At 40.3% G+C, this 17128-nt stretch overlaps 1 protein-coding gene across 4 annotated transcripts in view; it reads left to right on the top strand.

Moving 5' to 3' along the window:
- Nucleotides 1-17128, top strand: part of MAGI3 (membrane associated guanylate kinase, WW and PDZ domain containing 3) — a 445211-nt gene that overhangs the window by 394905 nt on the left and 33178 nt on the right. For all 4 annotated transcript variants that reach the window (XM_047726841.1, XM_047726840.1, XM_047726839.1 and 1 more), the window contains exons 7-11: nt 1179-1236; nt 5292-5386; nt 10993-11181; nt 13739-14344; nt 15586-15617. In XM_047726841.1, coding sequence (XP_047582797.1) covers nt 1179-1236; nt 5292-5386; nt 10993-11181; nt 13739-14344; nt 15586-15617 — 980 coding nt within the window. The remainder of the gene's footprint in view (nt 1-1178; nt 1237-5291; nt 5387-10992; nt 11182-13738; nt 14345-15585; nt 15618-17128) is intronic.

Here is a 17128-nt window from a genome sequence, read left to right as displayed (position 1 = left end):
CAGTGAAATTTTTACCTAGAAAGTCTATGCATCAAAACTACAGCTAAGTGGGAGAAAATTAATAAAGCTTTGAATAAATCCAAGCCTACTTGTTGTCTAGCATACATTGCCTCTGTGTGTGTGTGTGTGTGTGTGTGTGTGTGTGTGTGTGTGAGATCCTAGCAGGAAAACACTTTAAAAGAAATTCAAAATAAAAGTATGGATCATCATAGCGTGTAACTGTGGGTTGTTTTTTTTTTTTTTTTTTAAAGAAAACTCCTTTTTGCTTGGCTCCTATGTATAAATTGTTAGCACTAAAACCACCTGCTAGGAACATTCCTGCCAAGTGAATCTATGTCTTACTAATAAAATGATTCTTCAGAAGCCTTAACTTGGAAAACAGTGGGAAGGAAAAGAGGGTTCTTTTTTGACAGGGTCAGTTTCCCTTGTAGAGACCAGATTTTTTTTTTTTTTTTTTTTTTTGAAGCTATCAGATATTCACCTACTATCCGTTTTTCTAGGTCTGTTTCATTGGTCAGTTACCTGGAATGAATAATATATAATAATCCTATGTAAGATAGTTCTTTGTTGCCAGACACAAATATAGATTCTACACAAGGCACTGTGGTCATTATTTCACATTTTCCTTCCAAAGCTCAAGTTAATGCAAGGGAAAGTAGGTATTTTCTTAGATATAAAGGAAATCTCAATTGCTCACCTGAAAGGAAAAAAATCCAAGGCTGGACTTTTTTTAGGGGGAGAGTGTGGCAGAATAACAGACATAATTGAAAAGTCTTACATATAATGGCGAAAAACGGAACAAGCAGCTGCTGCTTGTACTGAACCAGAGGGCTAGTGTGTCTTGCACTGACATTATCAAGCTGTTTAAATGAAGGATCTACACCAGCCGATTTTTTAAATAATTAACGTTTTATGGCTTCTGATTCAGGTAAACACGTTTGAGTTAAAGGTCATCTTTTGTTCTGGGCTCCTAATTACCTGCTGAGACACTCGCTAGCTCCTGAAGAAGCCAGTCAGACCCAAGCAGTGTTTGTTCTTTGAAAGCAAATCCTCAGCTTTTGGCCAGTCTCCCAAATACAAGTGTCATGAACTAAAAGACACTTAAATTCACTCATGGTGAATTCTTCTCTGTTGGTTTCGAATCTGGCTTTTTACTTCTTTTTTTTTCCTGCCCCCAGAACTTCCTTATGGCTGGGAGAAGATAGAAGACCCACAGTACGGGACATACTATGTCGAGTAAGTTTGTTACCTCAGTTCAAACTCTCCCAAACGTCTTCCCTTCACTGTACAGCTTTAGGGGATCACCGGAACACAACACTTTATGTCTTGGCAACCCAGCTTCTGAGGCTTTCCATGAGGGGAGTGAGAAGTTGGGGCAGGGAGCATTTACTTCAGTGATTCTGGGCTCCCCAGAACTTGGCTTTGAAGTAAACGGAGCGAGAGGGACGTGGCCACGCTGATGAGTAGCTGGGAGTGTAACCATTATGACCACGGCGTCTGAAGAGGAAAGTAGCGTATAGAAGACTGTGAAATGAGGGCATGAACTAGATGAAATGTTACGGTCACTTCCAACCCCACAGCTATTTGGTCATGAAGGCGGCAAAAGCACTGGAAGGGCAGTGAGCCGTAATGATCCAAACTTCTTGGAGTACAGGATTAGAAGTTAATCAAGAAACACTTCAGGGGGACGAGGTTGTTTCTTACACAGCTGTTACGGTTAAATTTAAACTTAAGTGTGTGTCGGAAAGGAGCACAGAACACCTGCCTATGTTAGAGAAATCAGGGTGTTCTCAACATCCTCAGATTCTTCTTTCCCTTTTTTCATGTATGTAATCGCGACGTTGTTACGATGAGCGATTGCTTCCTTTCCAAATGCTATGGGTAGAATTTTGACCTCAGGCAGATAACTGCCTCAGAAATGTTGCTGCCATGTACCCAGAAACTAGGAGTCTGAACCTACTGCCGAGGTGGTGAAGGCCAAATATCATTACCTGAGAAAGTAACAAAATGGGAATCTTCTAGATCTAGGATTGCTTATTAATTTTTCATCACTTTTTGGTGTAAACAAATGTCATTTCCTAGTATTTATCCCTGTAGTATCTCTGATTCCTGTCCTGACTCTAGTCTTTTTACTTTAACAAAGTATAGTTGGCACACAATGTCACCTTTATTTCAAGTGTACATCTTTATGAGAATGTGTAGATTGTTCTTGGAGTCCCTGTGGCTAGATTTTTGGAATGATTTCTTAAAATCAAACGTGTACCCTAAGAAAACAGTTCAGTTTGACTCTTCAGTATATAAATTCACAGGGTCAACACTTTGATTCCTTTGGAAAGCTGTGCCTTCTTAGTTTCACTGTGTTGTTTAGTATCTTGTTGATATGGTCATGTGAAAAGTAGACAGCAGCTCTTTTACTGCGGTGGTTTTTTATAAAGCATATTTAGTTAAAATAAAACAACCATTTCTCGGTCAAAGAACTATTGGAAGGCCGATTGGAAAGGTTTTGTGGGTCCCCCCCCCCCAGCTGTTTAGCCTATTTAAATTTGGCTTCAGTAAACTGTTAATTGCCATTGACACTGCTGCACATTTCTGCAATAATGATTCTCATTCTCTTATTGTCTGTTCCAAGTAAATTTGAATACATGGTCAAGAGGTGAAAGTCATTTGCCTCTTACAAAATCTTGGGCTAAACGATCTGATTCTCATTAAGCAAAGATACCATACTGAAGCAACTTTCGGGTGAATCCTGAAGTGACCCACTCCCAGTTGTCACGGAGCGTGTGTAAGATCGCCTGAATGAGAGGCAACAGCAGTGGCGACATGATTTTGTCTGATTGTTCCCAGAACAAGCTCATTTTGCAGGAGGGTAATTTATTAGATTAAGAAAGAGCAGGCTGTACTCAAGATGCACATTAGCAGGGAGTCAGCTGAGCTATGGAGTGTGGCTTGATTCCCAGATTAGTCAGGTTTTGAATCCCGACCATAGTAATCTGCAGTGAGTTTACTGATGGAGATAAAAAGCTGTTACTTGAATGGCTACTCTTTGGCTCTCTCACTTTGTCAAACCAGATGGCACAATGATTGCTTTTGGCAGAGCCTTGTAGTAGTAACACCAACTGCAATGGCACTTTTTCTTTGCAAGTATTTATTTTCGGGGATGAGATTCTGAAATGGATTAATTTATTTTTGAAAAAAGAATTGTTCCCAAAAATTTAATGGCAGGCCTTCTATAAGAATGCTAACGTATTTAGAAATGTTGTCTTCCTGTATTGCATTGAATGTCTTGACGCGCTTAGGTTTCAAAGTCAAAATATACCTCTGCTGACATATCTCAAAATCATCATGATAGAATAAGGGTCTTGTTTGTGGAGATGAACTTTTGAAATCCACCTATGATACACAAAATGTTAATGCAGATGACATTCCAAGTTATACGTCCTTGATTTAGTCATGCTTCTTTGCTACCCTTGTTTAGTTTTTTCCGTAATCTGTGAGGTACGCCTGTCCTACTTCCCATAGCTAGTTATATGGAAAACAAAATCTCTTACATCTAAACAATATTGTGAGTATAAGTAACTAAATGAAAAGGAGAGTGTTTTAACTTTTATGTTTTGTTTTGTTATTTGGGTAGCATTTTAATCCAAGTAGTTTAAGGTGACAGATGCAATTACTCCCTGCACTAAAATCTTAGTCTTTTGTCAAAGAGTTTTCAGGGAAGGGATTACTCACTTGCATACTTCTACTCTCCTCTCCCACACAGTACAATAGAGTATAAATACAAATTACTACTTTTTATGTTTTAATGCCTAGGTGGCAAAATGAGTCATTCCAACTGATGACGTTAAAGAGAGCCAGGATTTATTCTAAACAGGTTTATTCTTTGCTGAGTGTCAGTTTCTGGTGTTTTTATGTTTTTCTTTCAAGAACATGTAAAATATCGGTACCTAATAAATAATTGGTCCTTACTTAATACCAAAGATCTCCATTTTCCCCCGAGGGCCTCACCTTGGTAGGAAGCAGAAGCATACTTGAGAGTTAGTGAAATCACAACCCAAAGAATTTCAAATGGAACTTGCCATGTTTAGAACTCTGAAACAACTACATCTGTTGCAGAGTTAATAATGCACTAGAAGCCTAAATGACATAGAGAAAACCAGCACACCTTGCCCTGGTGGGTCCTTGCTACCCTCCTCCATCACCGCCATTAATGTTCACAGATGGCAAAGTAATTATCCAAGTTGTAGGACCATTTGTATGCAAATTTTGTAATATTCACCCTATCTAAAGGCAGTCATAATCTGAGATTCTCATGATTTGATATTTAATTGTTGGTATTTGCTAATGTTACTTCTCATTAAAGTGGATTCTACGGGAAAATGCTGTCATTTGGCTGAAATATATTTGTACCATGGAAGTGCTAGACTGTAATTCCCATTGCTTCTGTATCAGAACCTGTTTAAATAACTTGTGTGCAGTAATTGCATTCTTAACCAACATCCCACTGACTGATTTGCCAGACTGACCAGTGCTCTGCCCACCCCCACCCCAAAACGTACTATTACCGCCCGTCATGCACTGACCGTTCTTAGCCATTTGCTCACCCTTGGTGTCCCCAGGCCGTTCTGCTTTCCCTTACAGACTTGTGTGCTTTCCAAAGTAGTTGTGAACGTTCCCAAACCAGAAATACCAGCTAAATTTCTATCGTGATTACATCATTATTTTAATTATTATATAATTATGAAAAAAGTTGAGTGTGGAAGAGTTGTTCTGTGATACAAATTGATAAAAGCAAATCTCTTTCTTAGTTATAGTGCTAAATTGATGTGGGTCAGTCAGTTGGAAAAATAATAGTAAAATTCAAGAAAGCTTCTGTACTCAGATTTTTCCAAAAGCATCTTCATAGCTACTTCATTTTAAAGAAACTTGAATTAAAATCCTCCTATCATTAACTGCCTTTTAGAAAGTGAACTGATCCATTACCAGCTGTTCTGATTACATTAGATGTGAGGGTGTCTCCTACAGCTTTGAAAACTATTATTGGCTCTGTTGGGCACCTCGATGCAGAAGCTATAGTGAATGTTTCAGCAGCTTTCACTTTTAGGCATTTTCCATGGGTCTTTCTTTCGTTGCCAAAAGCCCTTCCCCTACCATCTTTCAGCTTCTCTGAGTTCCACAGTCTAGAGATACATGTTTGCCCCTTCACCTATGGGGATGAAATGGTCTAACAGCCTACTTAAAAATAACATAACTCTTTCATTTTAAACTGAAATGCTTGTTTTTCTACGGTACAGTCACCTTAACCAGAAAACCCAGTTTGAAAATCCAGTGGAAGAAGCCAAGAGGAAAAAGCAGTTAGGACAGGCCGATACTGGATCTTCAAAACCAGGTAGAATGTTTTCCTCAGTCTTTTCTTCTAAGAATGCCTTTAAAATTTATGTGCTGAATTAATGAAAATAAGCTGGAACTTTTTATTGTTGAAGTGTTGAGGTGCAACAGAGAATGTTTATTTTTGTCACTGTGAAGATAGGAATAATCTTAATAAAACATCTAAACTTTTTGAGAACACTGGGATTTTCCCATGTTGCTTAGATGGGAAGTGTGAAATTGTTGGCAAAAGGTATTGAATAGTTTTGTTATGGGCTTGAGGTTGTGATACAAAGACTGCATTGTTTCCCAATGTTTCAGGCCAGGACAGTCTGAGATCTCTAATCCATTATGTGTTTCTCCCAAGTTAATGCTTAGGTCTAATGTGTGTGACCATCCAGGATTCTTTATTAACTGATAGGAATAAATCCATCATAGTATTTGCCTGTATCATTGATTCCTGAAGTGGGATGGCAGGGCATCAGTCATTCGGTATCATTTGGGGAATATTTTTAAAATACATAGATCCTAACATTTTTATGAGCCTAGCCACGTGTATTTTGAAAAAGCTGCCCGAGAATTTCTTACGTTCCACTCATCCCCCCCATCTCTCCCCACTCCTCCATCTGTCCTAATAACCGGCGTTCTGTCTGTGCGGTCATACTGTACAAATCAAGTAGACTCCTCTTCTGTCGTCCACAAAAGAGGCACTTGTTTCTTACAACTACTCTTTAGAAACATAGTCCTGTCCCTTAGGTTTTGCATTTGATTTAGCAAGCATTTTTACTTAACAAATATTTCTGAGCACCTACTATGTGCCTAGTGCTCTGCCAATCACACAGTATTCAAAAACGATTAGGAGTAAGACAGGTCTTGCCCTCAAGAGCTCACAGGCTGATGCAGAAATTAATGGTTATAGATGGTGTTCGGTGCCATCCTCGGAGAGCAGTTAAGTATGTGGAGGGTGGAGCAGGTGTGAATCCCAAATACATAACCTTGGATGAATTCCCTAAACTCTTTGTGCTTCTTTTTCTTCATCTATGAAATAGGAATGAAAAGAGTATTTACCACGTAAGGCGGTTCTGAGCATGCAAATTAATATATGGAAAGTGCTTACAATGCTATCTGGCAAATGGTGGGCAATAAATACTAGGTCTCATTGTTATTAATAGAGATGTACATGTTGTATTAATAGAAACGTATTAATAGGTGGCATGAAGGAGGGAGTGCTCACTTCTCCTTTGGTGGAGAAAGTCAAGGACACAGGAACTTTCAAAGCAGAGGACACATTAAGAGTGGATCTTGAAGTGTCCAGAAAAGTTAAATCAGACAGGTGATAATTTTAGACGAACAAGAATGCATGCCAGGTAGAAGGAACAGAATGTATAAAGCCACAGACGCATGAAATGGTGGTCCAGGGGCCAGAGGACAGAGAGAAATGGTTAGAAAAAGTAAAAAAAGATGAGGTTGTAGGGAGAGGCAACCACGAGAAGGAATGAGTTTCAAAAAGAAGTTGAGTGTTTGTGTCCCACATTGCTGAATAGTCCAGAAAGGCAAAAATTGAAACACGTACACTGAGGCCAACAACGTGGAGGTGATTTGTCACTCTAGCAAAAGCAAGTGGACAGGAAGTAAAAATGCAGTAGAATGAAGAAGGAATGGTGAGTGACGAAGTAGAGATGGGGTGCAGTTACTTTTTTTGATAGCCTTGATTCAAAGAGGCTAGACGGAGGACACTAAGTTGAGAGAGACATGAATCCCCACTGCACATATGGAAACTGAGACTTCAGTGAAGAGAAGCCTTTTGCTTAGAATCATAGTGAGTATCAAGCCAGAATTTGCACTTAGTTTTATTGAGTTTAAATTCAGAGTTCTTTGCATTAAAACATACAGTTCCTGAATGCCCGTGTCTTCATGGCATATATCAAGGGAGATCTTCTCTCCCTCACTAAACTCTAAGCTCCTCAAGAGCAGGGAGCGTGGGTGTGAGTGTGGATGTGTTAATAATCTGGGTAACCAGGCACTCTCTTATGAGCTGGGCATCAAAAGGAGAAAAATAACTTAGGCTTTGTCTTTCAGGAGCTCATGATTTAGGTAGGGAAAGAGACAGTATGACAGCAGACATAACAAAGGAGAGACTTGGAACAGAGGAGAGAGAAATGAAATCTGACTATGGAGAGGGCAAGAAAAACTTCCTAGAAATGGTAGAAGTTATGCTAGTTCTTGAAAAATCATGGCTACCATTTATTGAGCTACTGGGTCAGGTACTCAGTTGGATGCTTTGTATATATCATCTCAGCTAAGACTCAAAATATCTCTGCGAGGTTAATATTATGGTCCCCATTCAGATCCCTTGATAACATCAGGTTATAGTTGTTGGATGCATCCATTCCAAGGATGCACTTGCCACAAGGACAGAAGTACACAGTTTCTGAGCCAGGATGCCTGTGTTTGTGCTCCTGTACATTTATTGAGCACTTACTATTTGTCAGGCCCTGTTGCCTGTGCTTTTGAAGCTTGGCCTAGTTTAATCCCTATAACAATCCCATGAATGAGGTGTACTACTACTCCTATTTTATAGATGAAGCAACTGAGACTTTACAAGGTCAAATAACAAAAATAAAAATAAATAAAAATAAGAGGTCAAATAACATTCCAAGATCACTCAACTAAACCCCACAGTTTGGACTTAAAATCAGGTATTTTAGAGTCAAAGACTGTTCCTTTGTGCTTTTCTTATTCTCCCTTTCCTGTGTTTAATTCTGACAAGACCTAATTCTGACCAACTTGTCATTAGCTTTGGCTGTTTTATTCATAGTTTCAAAATTAGGTATTAGCTAGAACTCCCTTCTCCCCCTTCTAATGTTTGCACATCTGAATCTCATGTGTCCTATGCTGATTTTCTAGTTTTGCCCATAGGAGGCCCTCTTATTCCAATGTTCAGGAGGACTAGAGCATGACATAGCTCACCAGAAGTATCACAGTATTCAAAGTATCATGGTTAAAAGTGAGAAAGGTACATTTCATCAGATCTTGTCCTCAATTGCTTGTGTACACAGTCATTATGAAGATGATCTGGTCCACAACCTGGGAGGCGACCCCAGTGGGCAGTCATAATCAGCTTACACAACGGAATAGGCTTTGAATGTGTTGAATAATTTTTTTAAGCAATATTTCGTTCAGAGACAGATGGCTAGTTGGAATGTCAGAGGCTGAACAAGAGCTCAGCTCAGCAGTGTACGGAGAGATCACCAGGAACAGGCTTGCTGGCTGAGCTCTGAGAGGCCTCCCAAAATAGTGTCTACAGTGGTCAGTGCACTGCCCTCTGGGGTCTAGTCCTCCACTTTCAGAAGCCCAAAATAGTGGATTTTCCTTCCTTCCTTCCTTTCTTTTTTTCTTTCTTGCTTGCTTGCTTGCTTGCTTGCTTTCTTCTTGCCTTTCTTTATTTTGTGTCAAGTACTTTTATTTAGAAGAGATCAGCAGAATTGGGAGAAGTTTTCTTTTTCTTGAACCAAAGGCCACCTTTATTTACTCTTCTTTTAAACACACACACACACACACACACACACACACGCACGCACTCGGTGGGGACCATGTCAGTTGACCTACTCCCACCGCAGGCCTACCTTTGTCAGTATCTTCAGGACATCCCTACCTCTGGAGGGAGCTGTTTACACTGCCCAGTCCCTGCTGCCATATGGGGCCGCTCCAAAGATGACTCTTTTCTAACTGCCTCTTAAAACCCTTTGCTAAGGGCACCTGGGTGGCTCAGTCATTAAGCATCTGCCTTTGGCTCAGGTCATGATCCTAGGGTCCTGGGATCGAGTCCTACATCGGGCTCCCTGCTCAACGGGAGGGAAGCTTGCCTCTGCCACACCCCCTGCTTGAGCTCTCTCTCTCTGACAAATAGATAAAAACCTTAAAAACAAAAACAAAAACCTTTGCTAAGAGGGGCAGCAGCAGCTATCCACAAATAACTCTGGGCTCGATATAGTGCTGAGTGTGAGCTTTGTATGAAACACGTCACCTGTGTTGATTGAAGTCATTAGGGAAATGAGCACCCAAACCACAGCAGGATACCACTCATGCTCACTAGAGTGGCTAGAACCGGAAAGCACACAGTAACCAGTGTCGGAATCCTCATAGATGCCAGTAGAAATAGAAAATGGTGCAGCCTCTTTGGAAAACTGTGGCAGTTTTTCAAAACGTTATACATAGTTACTCTTAAGTTTATGGCAACTGCTGCCCTTCCAGTCCTAGTATATACAGAAGTGGCATGACAGTGTATGTCCACACAAAGCCTTGTACATTGTATGGTCATAACAGCATCACTCGTAATGGCCAAAAAGTGGAAACAACCCAGCTGTCAATCTACTGAGAAACAGATAAAACAAGAGATATCCCTACAGTGAAAATTACTTGGCAGTAAAAAAGAATAAAGTCCTCATACATGCTAAAACCCAGATGAACCTCAAAAACATGATACTCAGTGAAAGAAATCATTCAAAAGATCACATAGTCCATGACTCCATTTATATGAAATGTCCAAATTGGATAGAGGTGAAGACAATAATCAACTCAGTGATTGCCTAACACTAGGGTGTGTGAATGCAGGTGAGGGAGACATGGAGAGTGGCTGCTAAGCCGCGTGGGTTCCTAGAATTAGGTGATGATTGCACAACGTTGACTGGCACACTTTAAGTGGCTCAATTATCATATGTGATTATATCTCAATAAAACTATTAAATATTTGGCAACAAATGTTAGGCCATCTTTTTAGAAGTTAATTTAAACAATTCTTTGTAAGTTATTAATTGCAGAATTAGATCTTTTCACGGTTCTCAAAAGTGCCTAAATGCAGCCAGAGAGGAGAAGAGGGGAAGGAGAAGGAGCTGTATAAATTCATTATTTGCCAAAATGGATCAATTTCAGTTTTAGGATCATCTGAGGAAACCTCTAAAAATGGGCTTTTCAGTGGAGCTGTGTTTGTTTTCTTCCCAGAGTATTCACTGAACATGAGTAAAAGGGAAAGAAAGGTAAAGCTATTTACTGATAGTTCAGGAATTCATGCCTTCATCAGATACAAACTGAAGGCTGCAGAAAGCCCAAGTTGTGAATTATAAAAAGTTCTCAGTGTATGTCAGTATATTCTTTTTCGTAAGTGTGTGGCCATTGCCTTCATCCTCCCAGAATAGTGTTTTCTCAGTAGAGCTCAGTAGATGTTTATTTAAATGAAATGTGCAGCTGAATGGTGTCTCAGACTCTCAGGAATTTAATAATAAAGGTTATCCCGCAGGTGCATATTTTGACTTCATATGAAGGACTCTTTGGGTTGAGAAAAAGTATGAATAAACAAAGCAATGAGGGGTTGATAAAGTACATGCTTTTACCTTTCAGATAACATAGAGAAGTCCTGTAAGAGATGCCTGGAGTCACTGGCTAAGGTTTTTTTTTTTTTTTAATAGTTTATGAATTTAAATTCTGTTTCATAACATTAGATTCTCTCTAATGTGCATCCCTTTATGGTTTATTATATTTAAGTTATATAGACTCTCTTAAAGTTGACTCTGAGGGCCATGTTCATTGTTTTTATTTTTGTTCTCAAACCCATTTCTTGTTTTGGTGCAGATATGGAAAAATCCCACTTTACTCGAGATCCGTCCCAGCTGAAAGGCATCCTTATCCGAGCATCGTTGAAGAAAAGCACGATGGGATTTGGCTTTACCATTATTGGTGGAGACAGGCCAGATGAGTTCCTACAAGTAAAAAATGTGCTGAAAGATGGTCCTGCAGCTCAGGATGGGAAAATTGCACCAGGTAAGTAATTTCTCAAGATGGTTTGAAGAGCAGTGGTAGTGTAATAAGAACTACGGTGAAAAGGTTTCATTTACATATATACTTATAAAACTGACATATAGTAAATATGTATTTACATATATAATAACTATATATGCATATATTATAGATACCATTTATATACATAGAGAACTAGATTATACAGCTGGGGAGGGAGAGTCCTCCCTATTTTAGAGGATAAAATAGTTTATCCTCTAAATTCAGTGCATACTCGTTTTGAGGGAGGGCCATTTTTTATAAAGCAAGTGTACATCTAGAGAAAGCATAGTAAGTGTATTGATTTTTCTTTTTAAATTTTTTTTAAAGATTTTATCCATTTATTTGACAGACAGATCACAAGTAAGCAGAGAGGGAGGCAGGGAGAGAGAGAGAGGAAGAAACAGGCTCCCTGCTGAGCAGAGAGCCCGATGCGGGGCTTGATCCCAGGACCCTGGGATCATGACCTGAGCCGAAGGCAGAGGCTTTAACCCACTAAGCCACCCAGGCCCCCCTAAGGTCCCTTCTTAGACTATTCGCTAAAGCAAATGTGTCCCCCCATTTGGACAGTTCAGTTGCCATAGTATTTTTAATGGCACATATCAACTTATTTTCATTTAAGATATGGTATCTCTCATATTTTGCTTTCCCATTTAAGACTTAAAACAAGAAGCTAAAAGCAAGAGACTTAAGACCTAAAACAAGAAAAGTTAAAATAATCAGAAGTTACAAGAAAAATGATTTGTGCTCTTATGACTTTATGAGATTAACAAACTAGAGAGTAAAATTACTAGTAAAAATTTTTAAGCTCTCAGTTTTGCCCTTTTTTTTTTTCTTTTAACATTTTGTCCACAAAACACATTTGGTAGCATTTGGATGTGTTATCAGGGTTTCATAATAGAGATGCAGATTTGTCTAAAACTGATGTCTAATTTGTATAGCAATACAGTACTTCCATGGAAATTCTGGAAACTTTTGCCAGGGAAGGGAAAGTCCAAACTTTGTTTCTTATTAGTCTGATCACTGTGTTGTCTTACATTATGAAATACATTTCTGCACACTTTAACATTGTTTTTTTTTTTTTATTTTTTCAGCATAACAATATTCATTATTTTTGCACCACACCCAGTGCTCTATGCAATCCGTGCCCTCTACTAACGTTGTTTTAAATACCATTTGTGTTGATTTTTTTTGAGCCTACATGCAATCAGAACAAATTAAAGCACCTGTATTTGGCAATAACCTTTTAAATAATCATATTCAAATAAAAGCAGCAAATGGATGAGACATTAGAGGGCAGATTTTTAAAGTTAAGGCTGCATTAAAAAAAAATTCACCACTGATGAATGTCATAGAGTAATGACTGTGCCACAAAGTGGTCGTAATAATGTAAAATCAGAAAAGCAAAAACAGGGGCGCCTGGGTGGCTCACTTGGTTGGGGCCTCTGCCTTTGACTCGAGTCATGATCTCAGAGTCCTGGGATCGAGCCCCGCATTGGGCTCTCTGCTCGGCAGGGAGCCTGCTTCCTCCTCTCTCTCTGCCTGCCTCTGCCTACTTGTGATCTCTGTCAAATAAATAAATAAAATCTTAAAAAAATTTAAAAAAAAAGAAAAAAAAGCAAAAACAATTTCTACAAGAACGTGTTTAGCTGACTTTTCCGTGTCTTAAATAATACGTTCTTTACTTGTGTTGGATTCACTTGTTACTTGTTTCTCCTTTCAAAATCTGAAATTAGGATAAATTGAAAAATCTGTACAATTAAGACTGAGAAAGATGCCAAAGGGACATACATTCATAACATACATTATTGTAATCTTCAGCCCTACATTTTTCAAACTAGAATGAATTTTTAATTTTAGGTAATTAATTGGCCTCTGTAATTACTGGCCTCTTAAAATCAAGAACCAGAAGGTGGTATTGAAAGATCACCTGTTTATACAAGTAGCTGATGGAGTTATTTGCTCCTCGTCTGTAGACTGAATACCTACTGCCATGAGCCTTGCTTTGTGTGGCCGCTTAGGTATGACTCAGAGGATATACTAACAATGACCATATGAATTCAGTTATTTTTCAAATGATTCCCTTGAGCTTGAGGTGGTAACTCTTTGCCGCAAAGATAATTAAGGTTTCATACATTTATATATATATATTTTTTAGATAAGAACCACAGAAGAGAGAATGATGTGTCTGTGTTCAAAATCTATCTTTTCGGGGCGCCTGGGTGGCTCAGTGGGTTAAGCCGCTGCCTTTGGCTCAGGTCATGATCTCAGAGTCCTGGGATCGAGCCCCGCATCGGGCTCTCTGCTCAGCAGGGAGCCTGCTTCCTCCTCTCTCTGCCTGCTTCTCTGCCTGCTTGTGATCTCTCTGTCAAATAAATAAATAAAATCTTTAAAAAAAAAAATCTATCTTTTCAGCAGTTAATGAATAGTAAGAGGTTTCCAGAATTCAAATTTAGATGATGAGTTTATTTTTGTCCCACCCTACCCCAACAAAACATTAACTTGCTGGTGGTTTTAATATTTTTAACACGTGTCTTAACAGGTGATGTTATTGTAGACATCAATAGCAACTGTGTCCTTGGTCACACCCATGCCGACGTTGTCCAGATGTTTCAGTTGGTACCTGTCAATCAGTATGTCAACCTCACTCTATGCCGTGGTTATCCACTTCCTGATGACAATGAAGATCCTGTCGTGGACATTGTTGCTGCTACTTCTGTCATCAATGGACAGTCATTAACCAAGGGAGAGACTTGCATGAATACTCAGGATTTTAAGTCAGGAGCAGTGGTCCTAGACCAGAATGGAAAACCAGGACCCACCTTGATCAGTGACCGTCTCAATGGACCATTGGATCTGAGCGAGCAGCGAGCATCCCTGGCATCATCGGGCAGCTCCCAGCCCGAACTAGTGACTGTCCCTCTGATTAAGGGCCCCAAAGGCTTTGGGTTTGCAATTGCTGACAGCCCAACAGGACAGAAGGTCAAAATGATACTGGATAGTCAGTGGTGTCAAGGCCTCCAGAAAGGGGATATAATTAAGGAAATTTACCATCAAAATGTGCAGAATTTAACACATCTCCAAGTGGTAGAGGTGCTAAAGCAGTTTCCAGTAGGTGCAGATGTACCGTTGCTCATCCTAAGAGGAGGTGAGTAAAAAGCACAAGGAAAAATCTTCACTGTGCATTTATATCTGTTAATCGTCCTTCCTTCCATGGCAGAATCTCTCTTCTCCCAGCAGACTTAACTGCTAATTAGTGTGCCTTTTCCTTAAGGTTCCATCTGACTGCTTCCGTAAGCAGTATCTTTGCCAGCAGTTTTTTTTTTTAGTTATTAGTGGTTTCATTAGTGTCCGTTATGGATTTTCTTCCCTGTATATTCTTTTTAAAATCTGATTTATGGTTTTAGTGATTAGAAAGAGTCACAGCATTGTGCTACTTCAGATGAAATATATCAATTTCATTTTCTCTGTCGATGGCAGTAGTAGAAATTGACGCTTTCCACCGGTGGTTCTTCATCTGGGCCTCTGTGATGTACCGGGGATGTTTGGAAAGAGCTAGTGTCTCTGTGAATAAGCAAAAATGTACAACAAAATATTGTACAGAACAAAAAAATCTGTTTTGTAAAGCAATCATGAGCACTCATGCTCACGAAGCTTTTCTCTGAAGCTTTAGTATCTGTCTGTAAATGTTAATCAAACCCCGCAGTCCTCATGTGAGAGAAATACAGTTTTTGTTTTCCAAGGTCATCAGCTGACTTGCACTGCTCGCAGGCATAAATCCAGGTCCAAGGACTAACCATCAAGTTGCATTTTGATGGGCCTTCTTAAATCCCTACCTATGAATGATTAGTATTTTTAAGACTAAAATTCAGCCATTCCCACTTCTCTCTCTGGCTTTTAGTTTTCATTTTTGAGGCAAATGGGTAGTTTACTAGGATGTTTTTGAATTTCCTCATTTCTTGGAACTATTTTTGTTTCTTCTCTGGGTGAGGCAGTAGAATGTGCTCAGAGTAAGGGGAGGATCTCTGTGGGAGGGCTGGAGAGTTAGCCACATTTCCAGCACATATAACAAAGAAACCAGGGTTTGGTGTCAGGCAGGCCTAATGTCAGTTTCCTGCCTTGCTACGTGTTCTGTGGTATGAGGAAGTAATGTAATCTCCTTGAGTCTTTGTTGACCTGATGTATACAGTGGTAGTAACACTTACACCTTGGGATTGGCACGGAAATGATGTGAAATCATATCCGTACAATGCCTGGCGTACAGCAGGTGCTGGCCATAGGTTTACTAGCCTACTAAAAGTCGAAGCTAGTTTTATCATAAGCGTGAGCAGTATTTGTGATCTGGAAATGCTTCCTCTGTTTTTAAAATTTGGCTCATTTTTTTTTAAGGTCCTCCTTCACCAACCAAAACTGCCAAAATGGTGAGTATACAGTGGTCCTCACATGCTTCTTTCCCAACACAGCGAGAGAGATGCGGAGCCCCCTCCGTGAGAACAGCGCTTGGTGCTGGTGATTACCCCTGGGAGAAGTGAGGAGGCGTCCTGCCCTGGGCTTGTGTCAGACACTCTGGGGTAGCCTGTGAGTTAGAGAGGGGGTGGGCTTGCCTGGTTACGTGTGTCTCCCGAATGCTAACGGCCTGTACTGCCAGTAGCCCTGCCCTCTAAATGGTGAAGCCTGAAGACATCAACGTGCCCACGTAGAGTCCTTCTGCTCTCTTGGTGTTTGAGAGGAGCAAGGGGGAGGAAGTGGCTACGGGTGAGGGCAGAGAATGAAACCTGGGACATCTTCTCCTGACGCCCAAAGAGCAGTGAGAGCTTCACGTCATTTCCTGGGGACAGTAAACACCCGCCATGAGATTACATTCTCACAGTGGACTGAGCAAGACTTTCCAGAGTAACTGTGGCCTCTGTGCTCAGCTTGCTTGCCATCAAAGTGATAGGCTGTGAGACTTGAAACAGTGTTTTCTTTATCATTCTTCTGAAGAACTGAGTAGCCTATTTAGGGACCCGTATAGCAAAGAAGACCTAAAAAAGGGTACAGCAAACAGTGCCAGGAAAGAAAGTGTGCTGGGGCAGATGTGTAGCTGCCGAAATACCCACATTACGTGGGTGTGGCTATGAAGATGATCATGTATAAAGTCCTAATTTAGATCTAGTTTGCTCGATTGGGCGCCTGTCATCCAGCAATGGAAAGATGGGCTTCCTTAACCATCCACCATAGGCTATTAAAGGAAGCACTGTCTGATAGAAAATGGGTGAATTCTTTCTAGTTCACCCAATAAGATCCTCTACAAATTTGTTGTCTTATGGCTCAAAAGGAAAGCCACATTCTGTACTTCTGTAGATGGCACCACTTAACAACCAGTGCGAACAGAAGTGCTTTTTTAGCCTGTGTCGTTAAAATGGCACTATGTTTCCCTGTGTTTCTCTGGTCATTGTTTTGAACTCCGGTGCTACCATTCTACTTCATAGTGACTGCCGGCACCACTAGGTGACCCTAATGCTTTATGACTGCTGGCCTGGCGCTGCTCTGACAGATCCCTAGGACATGCCGGGGAGAGGGGAGGCGACTGCTCTCGTCCTCCTGCCACCCGATGGGGGTCTGGGTCAGTGACACTGGGAGAGCACTTTGTAGTGGCCGTCCTCATCCCGCTCCCTGATAAGCTGCCGCTGCTCCTGCATCCTAGTCCGCGTTTGTAGTTTTACCACAGACATCCATAATCTGCCTCCCTCCGCAAGAATGCAGAACAGGCTGTTCTCAAAACCATATTTATTTTCTCAGGCTGTCTATTGGATATCACCCCCCAACCCAAATTTTATTAAGTCATTTTGCCTGGCTATTATTTCGGGAAAGAATGGGAAAAGTACGAACATAATTAGCTCCCATTTGCCCTTAGCAGAATGTCCCGCATGGTGCGTTTTTCCTTCCTGTG

Source organism: Lutra lutra, chromosome 4 (assembly GCF_902655055.1).
Source record: "Lutra lutra chromosome 4, mLutLut1.2, whole genome shotgun sequence".
In the NCBI taxonomy this organism is placed as follows: Eukaryota; Metazoa; Chordata; class Mammalia; order Carnivora; family Mustelidae; genus Lutra; species Lutra lutra.
Note: the sequence above shows the minus strand (reverse complement) of the source record. Positions and strands in the feature narration are given on the sequence as shown.